The sequence below is a fragment of the Amblyomma mixtum genome, chromosome 4 (genome assembly GCF_055824585.1).
Source record: "Amblyomma mixtum isolate Tamu chromosome 4, ASM5582458v1, whole genome shotgun sequence".
NCBI lineage: Eukaryota > Metazoa > Arthropoda > Arachnida > Ixodida > Ixodidae > Amblyomma > Amblyomma mixtum.
This window is the reverse complement of record NC_143015.1, coordinates 138,939,317-138,951,825: the sequence shown is the minus strand read 5'-3', so window position 1 is coordinate 138,951,825 and position 12,509 is coordinate 138,939,317. Positions and strand designations below refer to the sequence as shown.

General features: G+C 46.8%; 1 protein-coding gene across 1 annotated transcript; it reads right to left on the bottom strand.

Annotated features, from left to right (window-relative positions):
- Window positions 1-7,677: 7,677 nt before the first annotated feature.
- On the bottom strand, window positions 7,678-11,737 carry LOC149348454 (uncharacterized). Its single transcript, XM_089588108.1, has 3 exons — window positions 11,611-11,737; window positions 9,550-9,762; window positions 7,678-7,799 (listed from the first exon to the last, which is right to left on the bottom strand). Exons 1-3 carry the CDS (start codon window positions 11,672-11,674, stop codon window positions 7,678-7,680), a joined length of 399 nt encoding a protein of 132 aa, XP_089444234.1. The 5' UTR covers window positions 11,675-11,737.
- Window positions 11,738-12,509: the final 772 nt, after the last annotated feature.

The window sequence follows — 12,509 nt, the reverse complement described above, 5'->3', positions numbered from 1 at the left end:
GCCGAATTTAGATGAAGGCGAAATTCTAGAGGCCCGTGTACTGTGCGATGTCAGTGCACGTTAAAGAACCCCAGGTGGTCGAAATCTACGGAGCCCTTCACTACGGCGTCTCTCGTAGCCTTAGTCGCTTTGCGATGTTAAACCCCAATAAACCAAACCAAACCAAACCTAATTTTTCCCACGGCAACATTTTATGACACAGTATCTGTCCCAATCACACTTTCACACATTTATCTTCACAGAATGATGTAATCGTGTGAACAAAATTTGCGTACCCATTCTGCGGGAACTTTTTGCTAACGCGAAGCCATATAATGATTTCGCATTAAAAGAAAGAAGAGCCAAGGCCACTTATAAGAAGTTATTCTTCAGAGTGGTAGCAGCGCCAAGTCAGCTGGACTGCGTAGTTGGCAGGACCATCTGCTCTTGCTGGTTGGTTGGTTGGTTGGTTTATGGGGTTTAACGTCCCAAAGCGACTCAGGCTTTGAGGGACGCCGTGGTGGAGGGCTCCGGAAATTTCGACCACCTGGGGTTCTTTAACGTGCACTGACATCGCACAGTACACTGGCCTCTAGAATTTCTCCTCCAAAGAAATTCAACCGCCGCGGCCGGGATCGAACCCGCGTCTTTCGGGTCAGCAGCTGAGCACCATAACCACTGAGCCACCGCGGCGGCCCATCTGCTGTTGCGTAGACTAGCATGCGTAGACTAGCATGAAAAGAAGAGCGAAGCGAATACTCTCCGCCATGGAGAAGTTGGTGAAAGGACGCTCACGCGTGTACCCCTCAGCTCCACACGGTGATGTTCAAACGAACAAGCTTACAGCGAAAGCTACACTACTATAGCTGGGAGGCATTTCGATGAGAGCCTACGAATGACCTTGAAACGACCTTGAGATAAGTCATGGATTGTGTTGCCAGGCACATACGAGGTCTGTTAGAAAAGTATCCGACCTTTGGCCGAAGAAAAAAAAATGGCATAACTGGAGCGTTGGAAACCTAATTACCTTCAAAGTAGTCTCCTTGGGACTCCACACACTTCTCCCAGATGTGCTGCCACTGTTGGAAGTATTCCGAAAAGGCCTTTTTCGGAATGGAGTTTAGCTCAGCTGTCGTTGCAGCCATAATGTCCTCTCTTGTCTGAAATCGCGCTCCTTTCAATGGCCTCTTGATTTTCGGAAACAACCAGAAGTCGCAGGGGGCCATATCGAGAGAGTAAGGAGTCTGCCGAATTACAGGAGTCTGGTTTTTCGCCCAAAAATCTGAATCAAATGCGAGGAATGTGCAGGAGCATTGTCATGATGGATGCGCCAATTTCCTGTTGACCTCAACTCCGGTCTCTTGCGCCGCGCAGCATCGCGTAGGCGACGGAGGACACCCCTGTAGTACTCTTTGGTCATTGTTTGACCCTGGGGCGTGCGTACTCGTGGTTTGCCACTCAGCGAGAGTCCAATAAAGCAGTCAGCATCACTTTGACGTTGCTGAGCATTTGGCAGGCTTTCTTTGGTCTTGGGGACGTGGAATGCTTCTACTGTGACGACTGGGATTTGGTTTCCGGGTCGTACCCGTACACCCAAGTCTCGTCACCAGTGATTGGGGTGTTGATGAAGTCGGGGTCACTGTTTGTGGAGTCCAGCGTGTCCTTTGAGACTTCAACACGAAGCTGCTTTTGCTCCACCGTGAGCAGCTTCGGCGCGAATTTCGCCGCAACTCTCTTCATGGCCAAATCTTCGGTGATAATGGGATATGCAGAAAAACTACTGATGTTCACCTCTTCCGCAATTTCTCGGATAGTCACACGACGGTCCCGCATCACCAGAGCGTTCACTTCGGCAATGACCTGGCCATTTCGGCATGTTGATGGCCGACTGGAGCGTGGCTCGCTCTCCACCGATGTGCGGCCATCTTTAAACCAGTTGTACTATTGCTTAATTTGTGTGCTGCTCTAAGCATCATCCCCGAAAACCGTCTGAATATTCCGAATGGTTTCCACTTGGCTGTCGCCCCGTTTTTGGCAAAATTTGATGCATTAGCGCTGCTCCTGTCGGACCGCCATTTTGCTTGCACTAAAAAACCGACGAGAGCACTGCGCACTACCTCACTCAAACGCTGCCTCCCAGCGACTGACGCTATCGGCAGGGGGAAAAAATTCGTGCATGCGCACGACGGTTCAAGGTCTGCTGGTGCAAGCGCGCGTATTTCATATCCATCAGGTGTTCGCAAAAAAAAATAAGGTCGGATACTTTTCTAACAGACCTCGTATACCTAACCATGTGTGGTCCACTTAACGGACCACCTTTGACCTTGAACGTTGACCTTCAACTTTGACCTAGATCTTTGACCGTGAACTTTGGCATTGAATTTTGACCCCGAAGCCGGCAGACGCAGTAAGAAAGCCACGTGGTATTCACGTTGTGTCACGTGATTTAATTCACAGCTGTAACGTCAGGTGTGGGGTATATATAACCAGAGCTGTGCGCTTGACTTAGACGCTATGGAGGAAGGAGAGCGCGTTGAGGGGCGCGCGTATTGTTAACTACATCTTGGAACATTGTGGCAAGCCGCTTCTGACCATGCGGCAGACATCGCTCGCTTATGTAGCTTTCGCTACGTGAAGCTAGGTTCGGCAGCGTTGAACCACTGCCTAACTTTTACAGCGATAGCCGTTAAAGGCGCGCTTCCAAGTTCTGCAGCGTTGCCGTAAAACTGCGCCGCACTGATTGGGCGGTGTGTATACTGACGTCACGTATGACACCTCTGCAACGCGACATAACGCGCAGTGCTGAGCGATCTGAAAACTGAGAATGTAATGACGACTACGCACTCTATTCTAGAAGGAGGCAAATCAAAATCATGTTACACTTGTTTCACTAGCCACAAACAGCGATCGTCGAAGACCACGTCATACGGTGGTAACAATCCTGTGAGGTTTTTTATTGGTGTTCACTTATGTGTCGCGGTATCATTTCACTCTGACGGTCGTTGCTTGGAATGGCCTCGACTTCAGGAACGCCAGCAGAGACAAGAGATAACATTCCCCATAAATAGTATCCCTCCAGGCTATGTGAAAGTAAACAAGTGCATTTCGGCCAAACAGTTTTTCCGTGTGTAGTTCTAAGCTGAAAGTAGATGTCAACTTTAACAAGAAGAAAAGAAGAGCACCATGAGCACATAGCTATAGTTTTCTTTCAAAGTTAAGTAGTGCTTCTTTTGGCAGTCGTGGTGGCTCAGTGGTTATGGTGCTCGGCTGCTGACCCGAAAGACGTGGGTTCGATTCCGGCCGCGGCGGCTGAATTTCTTTGGAGGAGAAATTCTAGAGGCCCGTGTACTGTGCGATGTCAGTGCACGTTAAAGAACCCCAGGTGGTCGAAATTTCCGGAGCCCTCCACTACGGCGTCTCTCATAGCTTTAGTCGCTTTGGGACGTTAAACCGCATAAACCAAACTAAACCATCTTTTGGCAGTGATTGGAAAGAACGTCATTATGTTTTTAACAATAATCAGGGATACCGACCTGGCAATATAGGCCTAGTATGCCACTCATTATTTATGGAGACTCAAAAGCATATTATGTTTGCTTTGATTGCATTCAGTGGTTGATTCGAGCCCTATCAGCTCTACGAACTAAAGGTGACAGACGGAAGTGATGGAATGGGCAGACCAGAGTCGGTTGCGCACGCGCACATATTTAAACATGCAATTTCACAACAGCACATATTCTGTTTCCACAGGTAAATCGGATGCGAAGAAGACCGCCGAACAACAGCAGCAGCAACAACAACAGCAACAACAACAACAGCAGACAAGTCAAAGAAAAGTCCCTTACTTTCGGCCCCAGCGCCTTGCGGACCGCGAAAAATTTAATTGGGTTTACGCTAAGTGACGCTTGTTTCCTTTCCCTAACTTGTCCCCCACCTTTACCCTCTCTCTAGGCCGTGGAGTTAGAGCCCCGAGCAACGCTGAATTAAAAGCCACGTAAAACCACAAAATGTCTCAGGCATTCCATTGCTCTTATGGTTTAACCGGGAATACGAACTTCACAGCTACGGTAGGTAAGGCGATCGTGGTTGCTGTCTTTTGACACTAAAAAAAATAACAGCTTCTCGTGAATAGTGAAGGATTAGTGTGCACGCCTCCGAGGTGATGGATAGGTGTGTGTTCGAGTGCATGTGCGTGTTTAGTGGAGGAATGTTTTGGGGGAGGGATGTTTGTGCCTTGAGGGAAAGGATAACGGTAGTGCAAAGGGAAAGAGGCAGCTCTGAACTTTAGGGCGCCTGTGCTGAAATTTTTGGGCCTATCACAGCGCTAAGACCCACAGCCTAGTGAGCGGAGGAACAAACAATGTTCCACTTTTACGGCGACATTGGCCGCGCATTTTTTCGGGGTTAAAGCGACAGCCATCTACCGTGCGCGCCGTCCAAACTGGAAGAAAAGCGGCTTATAGCGTTGGCTTCTAAATTTGTGAAAGGAGCTAGGGGAACCAAGAGTACTACCCAGACCAAATTAGCGAAGGAAACGGCACATCCGGCGGGCCAAGGACGAGGCCAAAGCCGTAGTGCTATTGCCGCCATCTATGAGCTGTCCTAGAATACGCAACACTTTTCCTATAACGCGGTTCAAGCTTACACCTACTCTAGACAGAGACAAGGACTGAATTTTTTTACAGTACCAGCCATGATGGGGGAGTTATTGAGGCGTTCCGCTACTGAGCCGGAATACCCTGGTCCGAACCCGGCCGCGGCGGTGGCGTATCGATGGATCGATGTGCGTGCGTGTGAAAGCGGCATGCTCATTAATAAAGACAACTTTACCAGTAACTAAATCTGAGTCCTGTAATTGTAAACATTCTCCAACACAGATATGCTAATAAATCCAGTTGATTCGAAGTCTAGAGTGAACTGCACTTTTATCCCGAATTAGACACCATACACCTGAAACCGTCGAACAAATGATAATCAGCTGAAGTATCCAACAGTGTAATTTACAGTAAAAGCAAGAAATACGCTCCTTTTAAAAACCTAACAAAACTATGCCATTACCACATTCACCAACGGAAACAGCCTTCAAACTCTTAGACCATCTTGGGAGGGGGGGGGGGGGGGGTCGTTTATATCACAACCGCCGCTTCAAATCTTTCTCAAAACTACGAGGAGCCACATAGACAATAAGACAAGGAACAGTCACTCGAAGTTAACAGCCAAGTAATTTCCAGCCAAAAAACTGGTTTCTCATAGCACTCATTATTACACAAAGTGATGGGGACACATAATCTTCCTTAATTTTTCAGATCAAACTCCAGTCGTGTGCTACCAGTGACGCAAGAGACGGAAGCAACACTCAAGATTCTCAACTATCATTTTCCCTCCATCTTTTTGAAATTTGAAATTCTTTCGCGTGTGCCCACCAAGAGCAAGCATACCGAAGCGCGGGCTTCTCATCATGCTTATTATATCTCTTAATTATCATTAGCTATGCCATCCCCGCAAAAAGTAATTACTTGCCTTTTCAATAACCCTCCTTTTCAACAACCATTCCAATGGCTTTACATCTGAGAGTACCAGTAATTTTTAAAATCTTTTTTCCTGTTTCTTTTATTTTCTGCTATGCAAAATTATCTTTATTATTTGTTATTTTTCTACATCGTATTGAATTAATCCAGTTATACCTAATGGCACGGTCCAGAAAACTTTTTAAACCATTTTTCTTACTCCCATGCACTGCAGTATTGGACTTGCACGGGACGTACCTTACTCTTTAGGCTGGAGTACCAGGACAGTACCCGCAAGTTTAAGGAAATCCTTAACGTTCCTAATCATCTACGAGTGACATACACCGTCTCACTCATCACGCGGCACATTCATCCATAACTCCACCAAGGGAGTCGTGAGACACGAGTCCGAACCACGAGAATACGTAGCGCTGGCGGCCTAGGCTACACCTACGTAGATGTGGCCAGCTACCCCAACCACGGTGCGATGGTGGAAACGGTCATCGACTGCGCTTCTCAGGAGCTCACCAGTGCCACCCTAAAGGACCGCAGCGGTGGTCTAATGGTTTGAGCATTCGCCTCGCAAGCGGGAGGTGCGGGGTTCGATCCCCAGCGCCACCAGGTACCCACCGGTGATACAATGGGTACAAGATTTCCCCTGGTCTGGTGCTGGGCTTCTTTGGGGTGAAATGCTTGGGAAGTGGGTCTTTGATCCCACCTTGTGCAATGGAAACTACCTTGTGTGATGGCGCTGTTTGGCACACACACACAAAGCTGCCCTTGGGCCATAAAAATGCATCATCATCATCATCATCATCATCATCATCATCAAGGAGTGTACCATGACTGAAACCGAGGAGGTGACCATCGCTCTCGCAATCACTGGCAGCAAAATACGGCACATATCTTTGACAATGATCAGGGATTTGCAGAGAGCCTGTCGTAATTGAACAAGCGGTCATCTCAGCAGGAAAATTTTCCAAAGATTGAACCAAGAAGGCAGGAACTGATAGCAAAATACCATCACATATCCGCCATGACCGGCAGGGCTTGACAGAGAACCAAATCGCAGACGCCGCAGCTTGCTGCCACAATAACCCAGCGGCGGTCGACGAAATGGGAACCGATCCGGCATCGCAAACGTATGGCGGCATATCGGACCACCTGAGGGCAGCAGCAAGCGTTTTCCTACCTTAACAGCATACATAGGGTTGTTCGTTTTCGGGTAAAACTCGATTTTACCCGATTTTTGCACCCCGAACGTGTTCCTAAAATATCGGTAAAACCTGATTTTTCCCGATTTGTGAAACAATTGTGCCCATGGAATTGTGGAAACTGGGAGCCGTACTCGATCCGTTCCAGAAGCGGCTGCTGAGTCAGTCGTTTGATGACTACCGACCTCTCTTTATTTCCGTGATGGACGATGCAGGCTCGCTTCGCGAGGAATTTAACCCGTAGTTGCTGGAAGCAAGCCACACAAATGAAGGTGTTGAAGTGATGGACTATTGGAACGACGCAACTGGGCGTTACCCAAGGCTAGCAAATGCAGCATTGTCATTGTTGTGCATAGCTAATGGCAGCTGTGACGTTGAGCGAATGTTCTCTCAGCTAAGGTACCTGCAGAGACTAGACAGGTCTCGGATGGGAACCGAGATGTTGCGCATGCAGATGATTATGTATGTTAATAAGGACGTGTAGAACGTCGATGGCCAGCCCTCGTGAATAAAATGTTTATTTTCTCAAAACTGACCGTTGCCTCTCACTGCGAGTAATAATTACTTACCAAAGAAACGCCAAATTTCGCTATACTTTCTTGAAAGCAGCCCAAGATATAGCCCTAAGTGTTATCCACCGGTTAGAGCAAATCGAATGAATTATTAGTTTGCAAATTTAAGTCTATAAAACCTGAATTTGGGAGTTTTTCCACGAAAAACCCTATTTCTCCCCTATAATCAAGCCGAAAAATAACACCCGATTTTTACCCCCCGAATTTGGAAAAATATAAAACCCGGAAACGAATAACCCTAAGCATACAGCATTCTTAACTTAACACCATGCTGTAGCTGTTGAGTTTTTATTTGCTTTTAAACGGAATAGAAGCCAGGGTGTCATAATAGAAATGAAATGCCTGATACATTTCGTTGTTTTACGTGATTTTTATTTTACTTTCTTAAAGTAGCGGGGGCCCTTTCTAAGCCCACGGCCTGGGAAAAGGGTTGGGGAAGGGTCTGGGCCAGGGTTTGGGCCAAGGAAGAATGGAGCGGCGTTGCCTTGTCTTCTGTTCTTCACGGGCGCCCTTCGTGTCCGAATGACCTGCGGGAAGAGAACGTGTGTTGCGAAAGCGCAAGTTTGTTCCGCCGGTCCGTTTTAGTGTCTTGAGCTAATAGGCCTCGAATAAGTCATTAAAGGCACTCAGCAGAAATATCAGTGCTTCCGTTTCGCCCCAAGTAAGCGGGAGCGTACTATATCTACATTGCCTGGTTGGTGCCTCCGGTTATTGTTAAAAAGCCTCTGATGTTCTTTCCATTTACTGCGAAAAGAAGCATTGCTAGCTGCCATTAACTTTAAAAGAAAACGAGTATATCTACGTTCTCAGAGTGCCCTTGTCTCATTCTCGTTAAAGCTTTTCGGCATGGTACAGCTAAAACCTGATATCTACTTGCCGCTTAAAACTGTACTCACGGAAAAACAGTTGAGCCGTGATACAATGGCTTGATTTTAATTGGTGAAGTAGCCTGTAGTGAAGCTGTTTACGATGCACGTTATTTCTTGGCTCGGCGGTTGGCGCCACCGTTATCGCTTGTCCTGAAGTAAGGACAATGTTTAAGCCACAAAGGTCTGAATGAAAAACTTCGGGCCTTCTTAACGACATTATTGAGGAGGAAAATGCTGTATCATTTAGGTTGCCTGCTATTGTGTCTAAGAAAAGTGTCAAAAGATTCTCTTCCAATTTTCATTCCAGAGCTCCTTTTGGAACCTGTTGTACTGCCCTTTTTTGGTATGCATGAATGATCACCTTGTAGAATGTTGGAGTTACTTGTATTGGATTATCATACGGGATTATACTTATTCCAGCCCACTAATCCACGATAATCCACCCACTAAATTCCACTAAACAACCTTAATTCATTTTCTGGGTGTGCCTACGTCCAAAATTTTTGGGAGTCCTTTGGAATTTTTGGATTCCTCAGGTTTTCAAAGTTTTCCGATTTTCAGACTCAGATTTTCATAGTGTTCCTCGCTAGCTGCAGGCCTGTATGTTTGCCATTTTCTGTGAGGTTAAGCAGGGTCAAGAACTCTGAAAACACGACTGTTACCCAAAGTGCGACTTACGACCAAAAAGGCGCAAGGCATCTACATGTGGCTGATATGCTATAATTAGTGAAAGAGCCTGCTCAGGTTCTTGCCTGAGGATAATTTACAGGACGTTTATAGTATACAGCCACCCAAATTATGCCTTATGCCACGTGTTATAATTAAGAAAAAACGTCACTGAATCTCTACTGCATGGCTTCAAGGCTGGTGCTATCGCATGCATAACGGTGGCCTTCTTGCCTTTAGACAACGGCTGTCGTCCCCGAATCGTCAACAACCTGATTTAACGGCTGTTCAAGGACCAGAGCTAATCGCCGAAGCAAGCGTAAAATTTTTAGTTCTGTCAGTCTTTATACGGCAGTGCGCTTATTTGCCTTCTTTACAGCTGCTTTCTATGTGTCCAGCCTCTTGGTGTTCTCGCTCAGTGCCACAATATCCTCCTGGTACACATAATAGACACATGCAACTGAACCAGAGCACAGCGCAGCTTATGTCTTTTGATCACAAACACAGGGCACTCACATAGAGGTGAAGATCATCGGTCCGTGACCACAACAATCGACTGCCATCAAGGCTTACAAGGCCTTGATTCACAGATTGTGACTGTGTTTCCAGTTCCTTCTCTCTTCCCTCTTTAATCCCCTCATTCCCTTCCCCTGTGCAGGGTAGCCAACCGGAATCCTTTCCGGTTAACGTCTCTGCCTTTCCCCTCTCTCTGTATCTATCTATCTACAACTGAACCACCAACCTCTGAGTGCAAAGCCAATTGGTTCAGGCCAAGGACGAGGAGGGAAAGGCTGAGGCCATGGCTCAGGCATGGGTTGAGGCCAGGGTTGAGGCCAGGGTTGAGGCCAGGGCTGAGGCCAAGGTCGAGGCCACGGTCGGGGCCGGGGATCCCATGGGATTGAGTTTAGTTCACGAATCAGCTGGGCATTTTCTAATGGCCTGGCTTCGAATTCGTCTGTGGAAAAAGAGAATAACAGCGTTTGTATTCCACATAAGAAATCATGTTTGAGGTCCAACTTGTGTTCGTAGTTTTAAGGGCCATTACGAGTGGCGTCATCTAGGAATGGAGGATGACAAGATGCCGTTATGTCATGGAAACGATCTTTGTAAGAAAACGCTAACTTAAGAAAGTTCAGCTTCAAATTATATGCAGATTTGTAACGCAGTTATTTATTTTCAATTTAGACGAGATGTACAGTCTTTGTCAAAAGTTTAGAGCACAGGGGGTTTGCTTCTAAGCCTTGTAGTGGGACTCCTGAAGCATTCTGGGAAGTCCTACCCATTGGAGGAGGCAGTACCAGAATCTTTTTACCTTCAGGAAATTTGGAGCGCTGGAGATGCATTGCGAACCAGACAGTGTGCTTCAGAAGAAAAGTCCCTGGGCTCCAAACTTTTGACAAAGGCTGTACAATAATAATAATGCTTTTATTAACTAAAACCTTCGAACATATGCAGGCATGTTGAAGCCACATGTGGGCTTGAAGGGCAATGTCCGTCAGCGGAGAGCATCAATTAGCAGTCATGATAAATGATCACTGATCAGGAATATACGAGCATAATTAAACGAAAATTAACTTGCAGTAAACCATGAAGAAAAGGTTGAGAAAGCAGGCAGAAAACGAAAAGGCGGCCAGAGATAAAAATACTAAGCGTAAGCTGTTTCTTCTTAGCCACAGAAAAAGTAGCATCTGGCAGTCTGTTTAATGTCATATGGAAACATTGCCCGGGAAGACTTGGCTTTAGAAAAATAGCATTTTTGTATCGTTTGTGAACTGCCGGCTCTGTGATGTTACTGAAACAATTGAACACTGCTCAATCAATTGTAAGGATACAATTATGTTCAGGGATGTGTTGCAACAGACCTCGAAAGAGCGAATTTATTTGACCTCACACCAAACGATACCTCACCGGTGTGCAATATGCTGATGAACCGCTTTATATGTTTTCGCAGTTGGACTACACAGCTTATGGAAACTTACCATGATGTACCGGCACTGTGAATCAGTTATTTTGACGAAACCCCATTTCTGCCAAATGATAGTTGATCTGAAGCCAGTGTATGGACAGGCAGACTTTAAACCGTAGTGGCACTCCCTTTTGGTGGCATGCTCACCCTCACCTCCCGTCTAGTGCTCTGCTGCTCTGCCTTTTCGAGATCTCTTTCGTGCCGTTTCTTAACAGGTTGGTTGGTTGGTTTATGGGGTTTAACGTCCCAAAGCAACTCAGGCTATGAGGGACGCCGTAGTGAAGGGCTCCGGAAATTTCGACCACCTGGGGATCTTTAATGTGCACTGACATCGCACAGTACACGGGCCTCCAGAATTTCTCCTCCGAAGAAATTCCTTATGCAAAAAAAAAAACAGCGCGAACAAACGGGGACGAGACGAAGAATACACAGGAACAAGCGCTGTGTATTCTTCGTCTCGTCCCCGTTTGTTCGCGCTGTTTTTTTGCATAATGTATCACCAACTCGCCCGCTTATCTATCCTGTTGAAAGAAATTCCGCCGCCGCTGCCAGGATCGAACCCGCGTCTTTCGGGTCAGTAGGCGAGCACCATAACCACTGAACCACCGCGGCGGCCGTTTCTCAAAAGGTTTATAAATAGTTCATGCAGATGGAACAATATTTCAGTGTTATAAAACCATGGTTAAAAAAAAAACGGTTTTGTGACCTACAGGTTCTGAGCTCGCCCCACAGTGTGAAAGTCCTGGGTTCCAATTCCCAGCACTTTCGGAAGAAATAATCTGGCTACGCTAACTGAGAACGATTTCAGGAGAACCGAATCGTTTCAAGAACGCTCACCTTCTTCGCCGAAGCCGGAGTGGGCAAAAAGGACCAATGTGGCTATGACCACGAGGACCTTCATATTCGCTCCTGTCCTCCTGCGCTGGAGGAGGTGTGAGTACGACAAGCGTTTTCTCCTCTTAAATACAACCCTATTAGCGATTTGCACTGATGCGATAACGGTTCTGCTGAGGCAGCAGACGCGACGACTGAGTTATTCAAGTGCCGTAATAAGCTGCGTTCCTGGAAAAAAAGATTTGCAAAAACAAAGAAAGGCCGCTCTGAGCACATACGTGCCTTACGCTGGTATCGTTGTAGGGCGACAATGGGTATTGTTTTGCAAATCGAATTTTATCTGAAATCGACAGAAGCCCGTCGCCAGCGATAAGGGCCTTCGAGGCACTTTTTGAGTTGAGCAAGAAATTTTATGGGCGTGTACAGACGAGGAAGTACTTGTCTGGAACAAATTGCCGACGATCTGAATTAACGTATCCTTTTTTTTTTTCGACATGACAGCCATGTTCTTGATGCCATGGCTTTCACTTTTTTCTTTACTGGCACGGCGACGTTGCCAAAGTGTCACTGAGGGTCCCTTTGACTTGACGAATTATGGGACATGGATAGCGTCACGTTAACCTGCGGAGATATGCGTTGATTGTAATGCGAACTACGCGAATAGGAGATAAAAGCTGAATAAGGAGTGCACTGTATGCAAGCGGACATCGACCTGGAATTGGACGAATGGAATGCGATGGAGGCACGGGGCACTCCACTTTTATCTTGAACACGCGAGAGGTGTGGCTGCGCTATTCGGATGGCCAGTGAGTCCAACATGGCCACGCATCACAGCAAACTGGCTCAGGCGTAGGCGTCTTTGCCAAAAGTAACCGGGGAACGGGGTTTGTTTCACAGTCACG

Bases quoted from the DNA above. Each gene is read 5' to 3' on its own strand.
- LOC149348454 (XM_089588108.1), bottom strand. From the start codon at position 11,674: ATGAAGGTCCTCGTGGTCATAGCCACATTGGTCCTTTTTGCCCACTCC. The intron at 9,763-11,610 runs GTGAGCGTTCTT...CTTTTTCCACAG, and splicing joins CTCCGGCTTCGGCGAAGAAG to ACGAATTCGAAGCCAGGCCA. The intron at 7,800-9,549 runs GTTGGTGGTTCA...CTCTTCCCGCAG, and splicing joins AATTGGCTTTGCACTCAGAG to GTCATTCGGACACGAAGGGC.